At 37.7% G+C, this 19681-nt stretch overlaps 1 protein-coding gene across 2 annotated transcripts; it reads left to right on the forward strand.

Annotated features, from left to right (window-relative positions):
- The first annotated feature begins 1864 nt into the window (after positions 1-1864).
- Positions 1865-19407, forward strand: LOC122665028 (protein timeless homolog). Of its 2 annotated transcripts, none has more exons than XM_043861084.1 (20): positions 1865-2192; positions 2263-2415; positions 2544-2703; positions 3783-4101; positions 4471-4608; positions 4695-4884; positions 4994-5121; positions 5643-5855; positions 10669-10835; positions 13098-13176; positions 13390-13935; positions 14016-14392; positions 15043-15153; positions 15255-15359; positions 15553-15807; positions 16056-16124; positions 16246-16464; positions 17039-17146; positions 17945-18064; positions 19106-19407. In XM_043861084.1, the coding sequence occupies exons 1-20, from the start codon at positions 2090-2092 to the stop codon at positions 19395-19397; spliced, it is 3852 nt and encodes a 1283-aa protein (XP_043717019.1). In that variant the 5' UTR covers positions 1865-2089; the 3' UTR covers positions 19398-19407. The 2 variants fall into 2 exon arrangements, with proteins under 2 accessions (XP_043717019.1, XP_043717020.1); XM_043861085.1 differs by having other exon boundaries at positions 15553-15801.
- The last annotated feature ends 274 nt before the right edge of the window (positions 19408-19681 follow it).

Below are 19681 nucleotides of genomic sequence, written 5' to 3' on the forward strand. Positions count from 1 at the left end.
GAAAAGTGCAGGGGATAGAGGGTCTCCTTGCCGAAGTCCTCTGGTGGGAGTAACCGAGCATCTCATGGCCCCATTGATCATAATAGAGTAAGATACGGTGGTGACACAGCTCATAATTAGAGCAACAACCTTCGTCGAGAGGCCAAATCGAATCAGGATATTCTTTAAAAAATGCCATTCGATCCTATCATAGGCACGTTTCATATCAAACTTGAGTATCACCAATGAATAGGTTTTCTGTACCGTGAAAATGTCAAGATTTATTTGGACTCAAAAGTAAGTTGGGGGCCTAGTTGTCAAAGAAACTTATTATATTTAGATGTTAAAAAATAAATAAAAAATAATAATTAAACAAAATTCATGATGAAGCAATGATTGATTTATGTGTATATCTCTCTTCTAGAATTCTCCTTTGTTTTTTTAGTGACAAATAAAGCTTCAATCAGTGGATATCAATTGGTTTTGATCGGGCTAACTTAGGTCTTTAAGGCATGTTAGGTCAACTAAAACTAACCAATAATTCTATCAAATCCTTAAAGTCCAGACTGTTACCGAATATCCATTGGTTGATCGAGTTTCGATCCCTAATTGGTTTGGCTTCTCCGTTTTCACAACTACATAGTCCAGATTCCGAACCAATTATGTATTGTGTAGAGACAAAGAGACCAAGTAAAAAATAAAAACTTAAATATATATACACGTCAATTGGGACCTTAATTTGAGTTCTCACCTCTCACATGTGTATAGATAATAAATATGCACAATTGTATCAATTATATTCTTTATCAAAAAAAATTGTATTAATTATATTTAGCCTGGATTCTGGAATCAAATAATTGAGGAAAAAGTTTTCCTCCACTCTGAATGAAGGATCATAATTACTCTTTATTATACACATTCAATAATGCCCTCTCCGTTGTTCTAATACTCATCTCTAAACACCCAAACCCATGGCAAAAGAACTTTTTATTCACCATGGGTGAAGAAAACTGCCTCCCTAGTTTTAAAACATGAGATTTGGCGACTCTGATTTGGATCAGATGGATCAAAATTAGCTAGAATCGATGCTCAAGAACCCTAAAATAAGTCTTCAGATCCACGTGTGAATAGACCATGTTAGGTCGATGGAAATCAGGACCGATCATGGTTGATTCTTTTCCAAATCAGCCGATTCGCCTAGGGATGTAAATGAATAGCCGAAATCCGTTTTCATATCCGTGTCGATGTCTGTTTAGCACTATCCGAAAGGTATACGGATAGGCTATAGCTATCCGAAAAGCTATATTTATATATAAAAGGATAAAATATTCGATCTGTATCTGTGTCCGTATCCGTTTAGCACTATCCGAATCCGTCCGAAAGCTAATCGGATACGGATGCGGATATAGCAATATCCGAGCCGAATCCGATCCGTTTACATCCCTAGATTCGTCTATCTGATTCTTAAAACCCTCTCCCAATAATTAAATACACTCATAAATAGTAAATAAATAAATAAAAGTTTTTTTTTGGTGCAAAAATAAATAAATAAAGTTGCAGGTTTCTTTTGTTGGTCATTGTATTAATTGGTCCAAGTAGTCGGTCTCTTCGGCCAAATGGTAAGAGACTGTGCGATTGCTTTAAAGTGAAGCAAAACCGGACTCATTGTCATATTGGGTAATTCCAAAATTCCATAACGGACCGGCCTTCTGATTTCCATCATCCCGGTTAGGTTTGGCCCGACCGGTTGCCATCCTACATTTTCCGATGTGGACGATGGTCTATTAAGCGCGGGAAAATAAGAGCGCGGGAAAAATTAGGAAATTCGTAGACCTTTCGGTGATCTGAGAGATCCCCAACTCCCAGAGACTCCGATAGTTCCGATAGTTCGACTGTAAAGAACATTTTCAAATCTGCAACTCATGTCTGAAGAAAAGAATCATTGACATTTCAATTTGCTTCTACTGATCTCTTTCGTATTCAATCCCGTTCTCGCGGTTAGTATTTCTTTGTTTCTTGCAAACCCTAATTCGACCCCCCTGTGAACTTTATTATCTCATCCCTTCATCGTCCTCTTCTTCTTCTCTAGCCATAGTTGAGGTTTCCAAACATGGACCTGGAAGGATTGTCCATCACTTGTGCTGGTATTGGAGGCATACAAGAAGATGAAAATGGGGCACCGATCGGTTACACGCCGAGTGAATTCTGCTTGGGTATGTTTTTAACATCACTACTGCTATTTTGTTTATTTATCTATTTAATTTTTCATGCATTTATTTACAGACAATCTGAAGGATTTACAGAGATTTCTGAGACGCGACGATCCCCAGACAAGAGATGTATTCAAGCAAATTTGCAAGTGGAATACGGTGTCAAAGGATCTGATTCCGATTATCGAGCATTGCCAGGCTCATCGCGATTTAGTGATAAATGCAGGTATTATTTTTTTTAAATTTTCCCTTTAAATTTTAGATTGTTTTCCGTCTTCTCTTCCTTTGATTTTCTTATGACAAGAGGTGGCCTCTTGGGCCATTGCCCTCTTTATCTGTTTTATTATTTTTCAGTGAAGGTTTTGGTATTTCTTACCATGCCTATCGAAAGCACGTCAAATGACATTTCCCAGCAAATAGAGTATCTATGGGAATTGAAGGTTTCAATTACACGTAGTGACACCATTGCTGTGATTGTTTCCCTCCTAGAAGAGCCGTTGGAGAACTTGGAACGGTAAGCCACTACTACACACACAAACTCTCCCCACTCTTCTGCTATTCATAGAGTTCCTGGAGTATGAGGATTTTATTAGTTACGCTGCTGAGTAAACAATCTTCAAACTATTCGCATGTATCAGAATATTGCGTCCTTAAGAAATCATCTTGCCTATTGAGCCATGTTTTCCTGCATCTTGTTGTCTTGTATGCGTTTTTCGAACTTTCAATTCATTCTAGAAGCAACTTTCTGCAGTCATGTGGCATGGGATGGCGGGACTTTGCTACGGTTTTCTATGTTGAAAATGCCTTTGGATGTATCCCGCAAAAAGTCTATCACCATATTCTTCCTGTAAACAACAAAAGGATGCCACTAATTTGAATATCAACTAAATGTAGTATTTTTCAGGATTTTCTGGGTCCAATAGACAAAAGAACCCCACAGTACTGCTGTGTGAACCATGTTCGTTCCTAGATTGTTAGCATCCTTGGATAAATCTTACTAAGTGGATAAACTTTCATTCCACCTTTCAACAAACCATGCAAGTTGAATTGGATCTAACCCTCCACAGAGCACTATATATATATATTTGTGAAAGAATATCCTGGAGTTTTCAATGGGGAATTCATCCCCTCTCGGAACGGAGGGCGATGCCGCACACCTCCTGTGGGCCTTGGTCATCATTGAAGATATTACCAAGCAAGGATTCAGTATCCTATCTCACTTGCACCATCCCACAATGAATGGGAGAGTGATCTCCCCAGAAGTCAGTGTCAGAATCAGAGCAAGCTACGCTACCTCCATTCCTAAGGCATGTACTCCTGTGGGCCTTGGTCATCATAGTGAAATTGGTCTACATTTTGTGCCAGGAGTTTGTGTGATTAGTCAGATGAGATGAAGTTAAGGGCCACATAGATGTCGTCAACAACACCATTTTCAACTCAAAATGACCACTTTCCTTTTTTTGTCAATCATGTGCCTCTATCGATCAAATGTTTTATCTTTAAAAAAAAAATAAAATTTTCCTTTTAGGTTTTGATATGCTTTGATTTGGGTTCATGCCACATTCATTATATGTCTAATCCAATGTCAAGCAGTGAAGCATTCACAGAGGATAACTGGAAATTAGTTCAGCTGGTTCTTACTTTGTTTCGAAACGCTCTAGCTGTCCAAGATCTCTCACTGCAGCAGAAGGCATCGGGGTCAGTGACGCAGTTTTTGTCCACGAGAGACAGATTTCTAGAGCTCTTGTTCCGTGAGAATGTGATGGATCTTATGTTAGTGTTGACCCAACATGTTGGTGGTTCCTGCTGTTATCTTCGTCAAGATAACTTGCTTTTATTGGAGACTTTGCATTACATATTTCTGGGCCAAGAGTCAGAGTTGACAGCCAAGGCATCTCAAAAGGGCTCCAAGGTTGGCTTCCCATCATCCTCCAATATTTTTTTTTCCTGTAATAATAATAGGTTGCATCACAGAAAAGATTATAAAACATATCAAAAGACCAGAAAAGATGAGCTAATGCTATCGTGAATTCCTAATGTATCTCTTTTGAAAGACTATCAGAGTCAAAGCTGTTTAGCTAGCAGTATCTGCTGTTGGATTCTGAGTGAAAGCTAGTAATCTTGGTATTTACTGATTTCAACTTCATTGGTCAAATGGCCACCTTTCTGTTGTTGAGAATTTCTCATCCGTTTTTGCTGTTCTCTTTTGTGCATTTTCAACTGGTTTACTACAGGTGTCTGTCATATGTGTGAAGGTTCTAATTTAAAAATTATTGTGTAGGTGGATGAAGATGTTAAAGCATCTCTGAACTCTCTTGAATCCTTGATGATGGAGGAAGAAGAAAAGAGAAGGCTCGCTAGACTGCAAAAATTCGATCGTTATTCACAATTCAGTGGAACATTTACGCGGCTTGCCGTGGTATTAGGCTATTACTATTATTGATGGCTTTAAACAGGGTAACTGAAAACCTTTTTTTTTTACATCCACCATGTTTTCTGTGACAGGATGGTTCTAAAACATTAATCAAAGGAAATCCTGGAGCTGCTCATGATAACCTGCCCAAACCTAATAAAGTGCATCGGGGACCTTCAAAAAGAATTGCATGGGATCATAGACAATTATCATCGTCAAAGGAGAATGTTTTACACTTGATCCATGATTTTATAAACCAGCTTTTGTCAGGCGGTTATAATGGTAATCTTTTGTAATGAGATGGGCGTATGCTGGTTGTCTAGGGTTTGCCTTTCTTTTTCCACAATTATGAATAATGCATGTTCTTACTGTCTAACCCTTGGAGTATCAGTTCTAATGCAGTCAATTCGTGAGGATATTGAAAAAGAACATGCCATTCAGAACAGCGATATTGTTATTTTCTTCCAGGTTGCTCAATTTGTTACAGCTTTTCAATATCACAAGTTCTTAACTTCAAAGGTGAGAAATAAGTCATGATAAACTTGTGTCCCCATTAATTTCATAGATACTCATACCTCCATTACAAACATGCTTGAACTCTTACTTAAGTTTTCCATGTGGAGGGCCTAACTTGTTGATAACTATGGTGACCTGTTGTCCTCTTTCCCTGGCCCTCACCCCCTCAGGGTTTTTTGTTTTTCTTTCTAGATTCTTTTAAACTGCTTCCGGCTTTCTTTCCTTTTGGGTCATATAATTGAAAGACATACTTGATAGTCTATTTATGCAATTTGTTGTGCTGGAATTCATTATCTAATGAAAGTTAGTTGATCTATTCCCATAGGAATGTCCCTTAATGCTATGAATTCCTTTGGAGTTAGCTCTATTGGCCCTTCTTAGTGTCAATTCTTATTACAAAGTTGACAGAGTTCTTTTTTGCTTAATAATTTTTTTAGAATACATTGTTTTACTTAATTTTGTTGTTCTTTTAAGTTCATTCTGTACAACTTAATGGATACTGTGGTTTCTTTGTCATATAACAGCCAAGCATGGAAACTGATGCATCTGAAGCTTTCATCAATAAGCATGCTGATAGCACATTGTTCCAAGGGGAATTCTGTGGACCAATAGCAGCAACAATGAATGAAGCCATGTTCAATTTGGTCATATCTAAGTGGCGTTTTGCTTTTGATGGCTTGAAGGAAACAAATGACTATAAATTCCTCAGTGTATCGGGATCTCTTATGAAAAATATGGTGAATACTATGCTACCTCATTAACTCAATATATTCTTGGTTGGATAAAAAATATATTGCTTCCATGGCATCTTTCTTATGCATACATGCAAACTGTATATATGTATATGGGCAATGGTTCTTAGGCATGCATTTTAGAAAGTAATGCATGACTTTGAGTTTATGGATGGATGTTTTTTTTTTTTAAAATGTAATTCCTTTTCCCATTTCGTTAAAGATAGAATAATAACATCTGAAAAGAATATAAAAGTAGACTGAGCTGAGGTTAAGCATTATATATAAAATCAGTCTACACTTGTGAGGACCCTTTTGCAACTCAACATGAGCTTATTTTAGTGAAGCCCTTTGAGAGACCAAGAAATTCTAGGAGTTATAATAAAAAACAATGAGGTTTTGCCTTGAAGCCTAGAGGTTTAACTGAAAGTGCACATGGCTTATATTTATTCCTATATGTCGAAAACTAATGAAGTAGGCGAGTAAAAAGAAAGGATTTCCAGGCATTTTGGCTTCCAGATTTGATGAAGAGGTGTTCAATCTGATTTGGGAGAATGCATCTCCTTGATTAAACATATCCTACAGTGTCAATGTATATTTTGCTTGGTTCCTGACCTAAAGGATGTATTGTTCTCTTTTTGGATTTTAAATTGAGCTATTCCATTCTATATTTTTGTTGCACAGCCATACTTTCCTTATTATTAATGAATTACCTTTTGTTGTTGCTTGTTCATAAAAAAAAAAAGGAAGTAAATAAATAAAGCTTAACTTATAGATGCCCATAAGCACAAGCTGAAGCAGCTGAAATCAAAGGACATTTCTTGAATGCTACTGTGGGTACATCATACATGTGAAGAATTAATAAAAGGAGCTGTATTTGCTAGAGAATTGGGAGTTCCCATCATAATGCATAACTACCCGAGGGAGGGGGGATTCTACTTCACATCCATCATACAATGCCCGCAGTTATTGAGAAAGAAGAATCATGGTATACACTTTTGTTTGCAACATGAGGTGGTTTAGATATGTCCATAAAATTCATGAGCAAGATTCTAGCTGGGCTATTGTGATGTTCTTAAACTCGGTCTCAAGTGATCTGTGATTTACTTTGTTTTCTGAACTAGTGCATGTAGTTTACTTAGCTTCTTTATATTTAGAAGTAGGTGAATCCTTTGATAATGCCACCATTATTCCATGGATACAACCATGTCCATCCTTGCCATTGGTGGGTAAATTAAAGTTCTAGAAAATTGTATACTTACTTAGAAGTGTGAAAGCCATTTAAAGGGAGGTTGAAAGATGAAATTTGAAATTCTAGACCATTCACCATGCAATCGGAAAGATCTATTCACAAAGAATATGAAAGGTAGATTAAAAAATTTTCATCTTTACTGGCACAAGCTTGATGAAATGATAAAATTTAAATTCAGGCATGTTTGGTGGATGAAACAAAAGCAGATCCCTTAAATTCAGGCATGTTTGGTGGATGAAACAAAAGCAGATCCCTTGGTGTATGCTTTAAGCCCATATTGTTTGCGTTTATCCTAGACTAGCTGACTAGAGGCATTCAAGATCAGATCCCTTGGTGTATACTTTTTGCTGATATCGTTTTGGTGGATGAAACAGAAGTAGGGGTAATGCAGAATTGAAGACCTATAAGAGTAGGAAGTCCACGAAGTATCAGTCCTAGCGCGACCCACTCTATTTTTAAGGCTTGGGTCCACTTTGTTTCTTGTTTTTAAGTTCTTTTCTATTTTAAGTGTTTTTAAAGTTAGTCCCGGTTGAACGGTTGGTTCAATTGGTTCAGTTTGGTTTAGTTTAAGTTAGATATTTTGTTCATTGTCTTTAAGTGTTTTAAGTTGGGTAGATTGTAGGAGTCGGCTAGGGGGGTTCCCAGCCCAACCCCAACTCTGTTTTATGGACTTTAATAAATAAGAGGCGTGGGGAGTCTTTCACCCCCAATTTGATTTTGATAAAAGTTGTTGCTTCTGCCTCTTAGCATGGAGTGCTTTCTTCTTTGTGTGAATCAAGGCCTGATTGGTGTGAATCCAGTCAACGCTTTCCGGTGGGAAGCCCAGGTACTTTCTTATTATCCTCTTCTTTGATTATTGACATTCATTTCTTCAATTTTGGTTTTAAATTTCCTGCAATTGAATCCATATTCTGTCCTGCGATTCTTCTACCTTCACTAGGATTGATTGGGTTTTGGGAGTTTTATATTGCTGATCTCAGTTCTGGTTTCAGAACTATTCTATTGACAGTAACCCCCCTTTCAGAATCTGTTTTCAAACACTGATTTTGTTGAGTGTTTGACACAGTCCTACTTTGAGTTGAATTGACTTTTAAACCTGAATCCTGAAGTCGATCTATACTGTTTTTGTATTCTGTAGGGTTTGAAATTGATAGTATCTACTGATATTCTGTTGGGTTATATGAATCTGCAATCTGATCATCATTCTGACCCTTTGTTTGACAGTTTAAACCCTATCCTAGTGTCGTTAAGATTCCTTTATATCTTCAGATCCAGCCATTGGATCTTGCTGGGATTTTCAGCATAGATTGTGCCTTCTAAAAGGAGAACTCGACCAGGATTAACAGATTTCATTTTATATGTTTTCACCTACTTCTGGAATTTTATCTCTGTATCGATTCTGTTTTTAGTACTGGTTTAACTTATAAATCAGAATTTTATTAAGTGGTATTAGAACTATGGCAGAGAACAATTTAAGAACTCCATACCCACCTCTTGATCCTTATAATTGGATCGTTGAGATGTTACAACAGTTAACTTCCGATTAGAGAAGCATGAATGAACGGATGACTGCAATGGAAGACTGAATTGCTGTCCCTATGAAGGCAGTTATGCACCTCCTGAAGGTGAGGCAAGGTATCCAACAGTCTATAGATAACAACCATGCTCCAAGGTGCATGGATATAGGGCCATAGAGGGTTTACACACCTCAAGGAACTTTTGAAGACCACATGCTAGCATACTTTAATGGTGGTAATGGTGCACCCAAACGGTGCTTAGATGACACAAAGTCCAGCTCGAACTGAAGGAGTATAGTGGGAAACATGATCAATAGATATTTTATGTCTGGTTGGTAAGCTTGGATGATTACTTTGATTGGTTCGAACTCTTTGAAAGAAGGAAGATGAAATTGGCTCAAACTAAATTAATTGGTGCAGCACGTGAATGGTGATTTGATTCAAATTGAAGGAGTTAAAAGAGCTAGGGGTAGGCCTAAAATGAGTCTAGGAGAAGTAGTAAGGAAAGACATGTATAGCTTAGTACTAGTAATAAGTATGGCTTTGAATAGAGCTGAATTGAGAAAAACGATCCATCTAGCCGACCCCATTTAGTTGGGATAAAGCTGAGTTGAGTATGTTTGCTCCTCTTTGATTCATTACAAATTGGTGAGGAATTGAATACAAGAAATTGGTGGAAATTATCGTTTTTTGCATCTTTTCAAAACCTATTGATAAATCAATGAATATTTTTTGAGAAGGTGAATATGTCATTTGAATTGGTATTCTAGTTTTTCACCAAGCAAGTTAACCTGGCAATAATCAAATTGTTCTACTCTAAGAAACTGGTGTAAGTAAACTTATGGATATAAATCAGGACATCATTGTGATCATAGAATGAAGAATTCTTTGAAAGGAACCTTGTTCCTGACTTATCTGTCTTTAGTTCTGGTAATTTTTTAATTTATATTCTCACTTTATCTAACAAACGAATGGGTTAAAAAATATAAAGCTAGTAAGCTACTCCACAGAGACATCGTTTGTACTCTTCCAAGACTCGGCTGTTCAAATTTGGGACACTTCATTGTCTATGGCTAGTCTCATGTTTCGTCAAACTAGTAATGCTGCTAGAATAAGGGATACTCTGGGTTGATCCTGTCTTCTAGATCTACTTCTTACTTGACATTTTCTTTAAGTAGCGTGTAGTTTATTGCACTTCTAATTATTAATTGGTTATAACGCTTTTCAATATGAACTGTATTTCCAAAGGTTCTTACTTCTTAGACAAAATGATTATCAGCTTAAAGCTAGATAAGCAATGGCATTATGTGATTCTATTCATGTGAAAATCAATGCTTCTCTAAAAGTAGGATAAAAATATGCGTGGCTATTAAAAAAATGAATATTTGATGGTTTTGGTTAGCCAGTGTTTTAGATACTCAAGTTTTGTATTTCAAAATAAAAATATTTGTTTCTTAGATATTGTCTAAAAAAGGGAAATAAATTTAATCATATGCAAGAATCAAGAAGCCTCTGTATGTTTCATTGTTTCTACAACTAACAAGGAAGTGATGCATGGCATGTGATGAGTGATGACACCCACTGCAGTCATCCTTGTGTTAGCATTTCTAAAGCATGTCAAAAGACTGACCTTGGTGCTCAATATATCCTTCAAAAAATCATTAAATTGAAGTCATTAAGCTGACACATCTTATATAACAAGTCTGCTTTGGTTTGCAACTGGTAAGTTAAAGGCAGCCCTCCCTACTCAGTGAAAAACAGCCCTTTTGATAGAAAAATTTCATCCTTTTTGTATTTGCTTTAAGTTATATATGCCTGCTCTTTGAGTTTTAAAGATTGCTTTCCAGAATTTGAGGTCAAAAGTTGGCATTGTGTTGTCATTCTGTACAGTGTCAACAGTAGAGACCCATTGTTTCACATACTCTCAACTTATTACTTTTGATCTCTGCTTTCTCATGGATAGGTTTCACCACAATTGTTTTGAGCTTGAAATTATGATTTTAGCTTTATCATCTTTGATCCTAAGCCGAATTGCTTTTGTCTTGTGCAGATCCTCATGTTGGATTTGACTCTTAAGCTATTGTCAGAGGACTCTAGGGAACCTCAAACAGCTCGCATCCTTCTTTATAAGTTATTCTATGATCAGACAGATCAAGGGATGACTCAGTTCCTAATGAGCCTTATTAAATCTTTTGATCCCCATAAACAACCCAAAAGGTATGAATACAACGTAGGAACATATGAATTGTTCTTCCCTTTAAATTTTCAATCCTGAACTCTTGCGTTCTAATGCACATGTTATAGCTTGATTTGTTAGAACTGAAGGAGATTTTTGGTGGATTTCTTTGCTTTATTTAACTTTGTGTGTTACCACTGCAATACAGAATATAGGAAAAATGTACTGGCAGTGCAGTTCATTGGCACATGACTGTCATCTTCTGGATCTGGTCTGTACTATTTTAGGACAAAGGCACAGATCGTTTTCTGCCATTCTATCCTTCTCAGGGCCAGACATACTTGAATTCTTATGCTTTTCAAATCCTCACAGTCCCTTAGCTCAAGCTCTTTTTACTGTCCCCTTGTCCACGTACTTTAAAATGGAACCATATCTGAGTTGTAAACTTCATTCTCAAAGGGTGTAAATGTGGTGATTGTCTCCCCCCTGCAGGGCAACTCATTTTTTAAGAGTGTGCATCGGCCATGAGAAAGAAAATTGTCCTTAGGCAAACAGTTATCTAGCCTTCCTAATCAGGAAAATACAATAGAGGCGCCCATTCAACTTAGGGCATGCATTGCAACTTATTTGACAATATTTGCTATTTCTGGTGTGTAGTTGCATGAAATACATCAAAGGTAGATTAATGCAGGCCCGGTAAAAAAAAATTGGTCCTGTTTTGATATCTTTTATGTATGGTCTTTTAATTCATTTTTTTTTTTTTTTTGTAATAGGTTGAATTATAAAGTTCAAAAGTGGGGATCCAAAGGAGTGTATGAAGTCCATATTTAATTAGTAGTGAGTCCATTAGGTAGTGTAGTTGGTATAGTTTAGTCATTAAAGAGTCCTTTTGGTTAGTTGTGTAGGGAACAAGTTATCTAGAAGATTTTGGCTTCAACAATTCTATTTAGTAAAGTGTTTTAGAGTCCTAGTTAATTAAGTTAGTCTATCAGCCTCTCTGTGAAAAGCAGGGGTAAGGCTGCGTACATTATGACCCTCCTCAGACCCCGCAGTGGCGGGAGCCTTGGGCACTGGGTACGTCCTTTTTTTTTTTATCAGCCTAGAGTCATGGCATGGTCTTTTTGATGAATTGTCTCTATTGTCAAGAACTAGCCCAGTTTAAATAGGTTTTAACTTATCTTTGATACCATGGTTTTTCCCCATCCCCGACTCTCTCTCTATGCTCTCTCCCCATCTCCGACTCTCTATGCTCTCTCTCTCTCTCCACCTCATCCCCACTGTCTCCCCATCCCTGATTCTCTCTCTACGCTCTCTCTATCCATCCCATCCTTGAGTCTCTATCTCCAATCTCTCCTCATCCCCGACTCTCTCTATGCCCTCCCGCCCCATTCCCATCCCTGACCCTCCTACTCTTTCTACACTCTTTCTCCCCATCCCCCGTTAGCGAAAGTGCTACTGTTGGGTAAAAGAAAAGTGCAACGGTCAGATTTCAAATCTCTCCTCACTCCCTGGTGCCCACTCCCAACCCTCTCCCCCCCCCCCCCAACGGACCTCGACTCTCTCTATGCCCTCACCCCATCCCCGACTCCCTCTCCCTATCCCTCCCCCCCGCAGTCCTCTTATCCGTAGTGGTGCTACGGCTAGAGACCAGAACAGTGACAGTGCGGCAGTCTTGAGTTCTGGTGTTTGTGGCATATTTTCGGGCGTTTGACTACACCGCGGGAAGATTCTTATGGCACAGTTTTGTGGAGATTCTCCGGCTAACCTTATATCTTCGTAAGGTCTTTGGATGCAGTTTAGTGTGGAACCCCTGGTAACCACTTGCTTGTACGCTGTTACCCCCCTTCTTCCTTGTTGTGTATGCTGTTTCCTCTTCTTGCGCCACTCCCTTTATCTAGTTGTTTCTTTTGTTATGCGTGTGGAGTCTTGAGATATTTATTCCTTTCTACTGCACTATCATCACTTTACTTTGCTTTGTTTGATTCTCTATATCATTGGTCTCAAAGTGCATATGTTAACCTGGTGTGGTGTTTCTATTCCCACATACCCATCCAACAACAATTAACTGATTAAGGCCATCGGTGAGGGAATTCCTCCACCGTGGCTTGAGGAAAACTTGATCCTTTCTGTTTTGTGAAATCATATGCATTCATGCCTGGATGGGCATCTTCCCCTACCCCCTTTTCTTAATAAGTATAACTGCAGCCTGACTTGGCCTCCCTCCCTTTGCTATGTCTATTGACATCCATTCTCAGTTACAAATACAAAGATACTAGCTGATTAGATGCCTTTTCTTCTGCCAGTGATCTTGCAGATTTAGTGGAAATGATACATGTAATTGTACGGCTGATGGAGAATCTTCACGCACGTGGCACAATAAGGGTAATTTGGTTCATGATATTTAGCTAATCAGGGATGTTATATTATTTTTCATGCATGGATGCCTTTATGGTCCAACATATTCTTTTAGGTGTCCTGGATATTCTATGATTTCATGTCCAATAATTATCATTTCTTTCTGGTTATGAACTTCCCTGGGGTTAGAGTTTTGGTAGTAGTAACATGCTTTTTTCGCTCTTGTATATCATCCATTAGGTTGCTAAAAGGTCAAGGAAGGGGAGGAAGAAGAAAAGACTGGGGGACAGCATGGCAACTGAGGATGAGAGGTTGGGTACTGATGATAATAATAATGTAGAGAGTGGGATTGACAACGTTACTCATCAACCATCTTCAGATTTGAGTATAACATTGAAGGAACAGTCAACAAATTTAAATTCTGATGGGAGAGAGGAAGGCATAGGGGTTCCTGATCATGCTGAGCAGTCTGAAACACCTCAGCTGATTAAAAGTAATCTTGGGGATGATGTGGATGGCAAGGACAAGGAAGAAGATAGGCATGATCCGGATGATCTGGCATATGGAACAGGTGATTCTTCTGATGATGATCAAACAGCTGCAACAAGTGAAGTTGATTTTAAAGTATCTGGTCTGGTCGCCACCTTTGCAAGCAACATAATCATTCATAACCTGTGTTGGTTGCTAAAGTTTTACAAAAGCAATTCCTCTAGGACAAATCACTGCATAGTAAGCATGCTGCGGAGGATTTGTGATGATCTGGAGCTCTCTCCAATGTTATATCAGGTCAAAATGCAAAACAAACTCAAATACTGAAAAAATCATTTAAGAAACATTTCTAATGGTGTATTTTTCTTACTATGCAGTTATCGCTCCTCACTACATTCTATGATATCATGGCTGAGCAGAAGTCATCTTACTGCAAGGAATATCAAAATATTGTGTCCTTTCTCACCAATTTGGTGAGGAAAATGTTGAGGAAAATGAAGAGTCAACCCATTCTTTTTGTGGAAATACTGTTCTGGAAGACGCGCAAAGAATGCCACTACATAAATTCTGAATCTTTATTGCATGAGCTTGGGAACTTGAAGAAGGAAACCAGAAAATGGGGATTTACAGCTGGTGAAACAGGGGAAATTGGTCCATCACAAAGCAAAGGTGGGATTGGGCACAGAAATATTGCAGACTCACTTGGTGAAGATGAAGCTGATTTTGTGATGCCTCATGAGCCCAGTTTTCGCAAGTAAGACATGTCTGCCGAGCTTGAATAACGGTCATGGACACCTGTCCAGGAATTTTTCTGTTCATTTTAATATTAGTAGAAACCCTGCCCTGGTGCATGATGCAGTTATATATGATTTGTGTGAATGGGCTAGGTTGGTTCATTGAGAGCCCAAGGCTCACTCATCGTGGGCTGGCTAGGTCCTGAATTGGGCCTCTATATGAATGGGCGGGAGTTTGGCCTACTATACTGATGCAAATAAAGCTAGCTAGATTGCAGCCAAAGGCTAATTTCCTGGTTCAATTAGTTTGTCTTGGAATGGTTGCACTAAGGCACCGTTTGGATATGAAATATTTCCAAAGGCTAATTCCCTGATCCAATTACAGGGAATAAACATTTTTGGTGTTTGGTTGCATGGGAAATGCAAAGTATTTCCTTGGGAAGTGAAATCCATTTTACAAGAAATGCAAATATTTCTCGTCTCCTCCCTTTTCTTTCCCCATTTCCCTTGCAACCAAACCTGATATAAATTAGCTGGGTTGGGCTTACCTTGGCACCATCTAAGCCCACCACGCCCCATCCATGTTTGCCTCTAGCTTTGTCGGTAAAGATTGCTAGAAGTTTTTACCTTGTTCTTGGAAGGTTACCATGATGTTATTATGCATACATAGGGAGGAAGATTCAGATGATGAGAAGTTCCAAAATCTTTCAGACAGAAATGGGGACAGTGTTAAAGAACAACAGAAAAGCGCAGCATCCCTTTCAAACCATCAGATTGACAGGTATGAACTTTTTGACTTGACGGATCTTCAAAAATACAGTTTCCAGAGACTTTTTTAGTTATTTCTATGGGTTTTGAATAGGTTTCTCTTGGCTGTTGCAGTGAGGGCCACTCCCTGGAACATGAATCTCCAAGAGTTTCTAAACGGAAGAGGAGACTTGTTTTTGATGAAGAGCTGGATGCTGATATTAAGAAGTTATATGAAAGGTTGTTCTAATTTGATACAACTGTCTTGTCTTTAGATTGATTTGTTGCAATTTTCATCACTTTGTTAAGTTGTTAATTGAGTGCAGAGAATCTTAATTTGTGCTTATGAAGTCATACCATATTGATTCCATAGTCATTAACCATTTTCTGGATATTTATTATTGGATCTTTATTGAAAAATGTGCCATTTCAGATATAAGGATGATCAACACTGTGTTCAACTTATAGTGGAAGAACTTGGCCCACATCGAAAAGTTTCTCGAGCTCAAGTGTCAAATAAGCTTAAGCAGCTGGGCCTTAGGGTCACCTCAAAGAGGAGAAAGCTTCATGCCCTTGAGGCTTTTCCTAGTGGAGATGATCACGTAATGCCAGAAGGAAGAGTAATGGACAATGACACTGGTGTTCCTAAATTCAATGGATTGGAGGAAACTTCTTTCCCAAGGTCTTCGTGAGTATAAACTAACATCCATACTTTTGAACTTTACATTTATGTTCTAAAAAGGTAAAGGAGTTGGATGGTCTTCAAATTTTCTCTTCTAATGCAAAGGCTAGAGGCTGGAGTACAACTGTACAAGTAATAGGAAACATAAAAAATTCCTACTGATGTTTATTTGTTTATTCATTTGGGTGTTTGCGTGAGATTAATTTACTTTTTCCTAGTTAATCAGTTAGTTTGTATCTGTTCTCTTCTCCCAGTAATTCTAGGAAAAGAATGCGTGCTTTTAGCAATGAGCAGGAGGAGGAGGTGAAAAACTTGTATGAGAAGTGAGTACATTATCTTGCTTGATAAGTTCTTAGAATTGAAGAATTTAAAATAATAGATGCTAGAGAACCTACTTTAAATTGGTTCAATTTATTATGGTTTGTCTTTTGTTGCTATATGCAGGTTTAAAGATCATAAGAGGTGCACCCGCATGATTGCAGATGCATTAGATTCTGGTAATAGATTTACAGCTGCCCAAATATCTCGTTTATTTAAGCAACTTGGCCTACTAGTTCCTAAGCAGAAGAGGCTGGCTCAAGGCAAGAAGCATCCTGAAGGCCTTGTTAATGATGAAAAAGAAAAGGAATCTGATGAAGAAACCTTATTGGACTTGAAGAGAAGGTATACTATTTGTTCACCGATATGGTTAACCTGTTTTATATTGGTTCATCTTACTGATTGAGGTACCAAAATTGTGGCTGTTACATGGTTTCTAAAATATGCTTGAATACAAGGAGTGTTCTGTTGTATATTGCTAAATCAGAGATGATGAGCCAAAATGTGGTCTAGCTTGCTTGAACATACAATAACAGAAAAAATATATGAAGATATGCCACAGTTGTAGAATTTACAGTTTTTAAAAACTATTCCCCCGTCATGAACTGCTATGGATTATAGATTTAGGTCTCTCAGAACAATCTTTCTTTCCTGGGTAAACTGTTCTTCAAGGTTTTCTATTCCCAATGCCTATAATGATTATTATCCAAATATTAAATTCAAATATGGTAGGGCCTATTTATTCTTTTGCAATTTTTTCTTCCCTCTCCTCACTTCTGTAACTTTGACACTCCAAACTATTAAGCTTGGGCACTGAATGTTAAGGTCTAAGTTTGGAATCTATTGTTATGTTTCTGCAGCTTAAGTTATTCGATGTTGGAACCAGTTATTCATTTGTAAGATTTTCTTGAATTGTTAGGAGCAAAGAAACCAATGAGGTTTCTACCCTGGGTGAACCTGAAAAGAAGATTAAAGCCTCATTCTCACAGGATGAATCTGGTGATGAGTGCCTAAGCACTATTCTCAAGTAAGTCTCTATGTTTGTGTGAATTGCATAACCTCAAACTCTTTTATGGAAAAGTTTAAGCTAACTCAGTTCTTTGCCATGTCACCAAAGAAATCTATCTTTTGCATTTTTTTTTTGTTACTTCTTGTTGGTATCATCCTTATTATTTAAATTTTGGTGGTTGTTGTAACTGGGGGACATGGATTAATGTCCAATATGTGGCAGAGTATGAAGCTACCATGCGTTTACAATCTTTAAAAGTGTGTTATGAAGTGTGAACAGAATATTTGAATTTATTCCTACCCATGAAAAGTTGGTGGTGATGTGATTTATGCTTTGATTCGAAATTATTTTCTTGTCACAAGTGTCACAAGGCACAATGTTAATGTTGTATTTGGGGTAGCTTTGGTCATGCTTGAGCAATTCTTTTTTTTTTCCTCCCCGGTAATATGCTTGAGCAATTCAAAGCCTATTATTATCTTTAGTGTGCATTAAAGGATGTATGAAACATAGCAGATGCATGGTATGATCATATAATTCATTAGATCTAGAAATTTCTTGATTTGTTACATAACTATACTTAATTTGTTATCACTTAATTGTATGAGCATGTTCATGTATGTATTGGCCCTATTTTAGTTGTCTTATTTAGAAGGCTATGTTTCATTTTACTTTTCCTACATCTTTCAATGTTCTTGTGCCATTTCATTTGTGTTTTCATAATTTGTGCCTTCCTCACCTTTTTCTCGGCATCACGTTCAGCCTGCTTCTGTGCCTTCTCTTCTGCAATTTTATTGCCATTTGTTTCCTTCGATACAGGAAAACTGGAAAGAGACTTGCTCCAAAGATGCAAGATAAGAAGGCAATAATCAGTTCAGATCAGGATAGAGTTACTGAAAGTGGCTTTGCAAGTGGGGCCTCTCAAAACGTCAAAGGAAGGTAATGCTCATTTGTTATGATCAATACACTTCCTTGCTGAGAAGAGCATCTAATTTTTGCAATTTGTTTATTCTGGAATGCTGGAGCCCATAGAAGCTCACATTCATTATTAATATCATCTTATAGAAAAGTTACTACGCCACTCTGGAGATGAAGGACCTTTGGTTCAATTTATAAGAGCTAGGGTTACAAGAATGCATATCATTTGAACTATAGTCCATGCTGTTGTTTAAAAATATCTTGGAGAACAAACAAGAGAATAGTTGAAATCCATTGGCCTAAATTGGAAAGAAGTGGATCCATTGTTCAGGAGAGACTAGTCTTGGAAAATTTTGCCCCCTTCTGTATTGGAACCAATAGAAGACTTGGTTTCATCAAAATTTGAAGTTGGTTCATCAGTACAAAACCCAGCCAGACTAAAACTAAGCCAATTGGCAATGTTTTTAACTCGAAATTTCACAGCAGGGCAGATGACTCGCTCCTGATTATATGTAGGAATCATATGTTACCTCATTATAAATTCATTCAAGACACATCTAGGATTCTAGATTACTTCTTTGATTCAGTCTTTTAATTCACGCTCTTCTCTGGCAAATTTATGAATTATCTGTTTCTTGTTGGCATTATTTTTAGTGGGTGATGCCTGGGACATTAAGGCGTCAGACAAACTTTTTGGAGTTTTACTAACTACGATTGGTTAAAGGCATTCTTTTTTATTTTGTTCTTTTGATAATCCATCAAAGTACTTGATCATGACAAGCAACTTGATTGGTGATCCTGTTCTCAATTGTCAAACAACTGCTATATGGAAAGTTTTCCTACTGTTTAATATTAATGCCATTTTTCTTGCTGATTGCTACATTTTAGAGTCTTCACTAACCAATGATGGTCATTTGAAGCATTCTTTGTCATTATCTCATCCATCTATTGTGCCATTGCTTGAAGTAATAGTCCATACATGATTTTCAAACTATAATTCGTTCCTTGGCTATTCCTAAACATGTTTCTCTTATAGTTTTGTTTGTTGGGATGTTATGTCAGAGATGCGCCAAACCAATCCAATGGGACTGCCCAATTGCATGCTGATACGAATGTAGCAGTTGATCATGCGCACCTGGTTAGTAATAGTGAAGCTGGGGTGGCCTGTACCATCATTGAAAAACAGGAAAATACTGTAGTCTTGGACAATGTGGATCACATGCCCGAGCATTTGCATGATGAATTGGTTGATGAACTCGCAGACTCGGGGGATGATGGAATTGCCATTGTACCAAACAGTGTTGTATCAAGAAGGAAACTGAAGATGGTACTTGATCTTGAGGATGATGAGTAAGATTCCATCATAGGTAGGCCCCAATGAGGGTTTGAGCTCATGACCTCTTACTTATGGCACGGTCATTGCCTAGTGAGCTATTACCCCCTTGGGGTTATCTCAATCTCCTAACTACCTATTGTATAATACAAAAGGGTGTCTTTTTCCTTCAATCCTTCACTTAATTGATTCCAGATAAGGGTGCCAATTTAGAACCACAATTGAAAACCGCATTTGAAACTGGTCAATTAAAACCAACAATCGATAAAATCAAGTTTTACTTTGCTTTTGGAAATTGAAATTTC

The sequence above is a fragment of the Telopea speciosissima genome, chromosome 6 (genome assembly GCF_018873765.1).
Source record: "Telopea speciosissima isolate NSW1024214 ecotype Mountain lineage chromosome 6, Tspe_v1, whole genome shotgun sequence".
In the NCBI taxonomy this organism is placed as follows: Eukaryota; Viridiplantae; Streptophyta; class Magnoliopsida; order Proteales; family Proteaceae; genus Telopea; species Telopea speciosissima.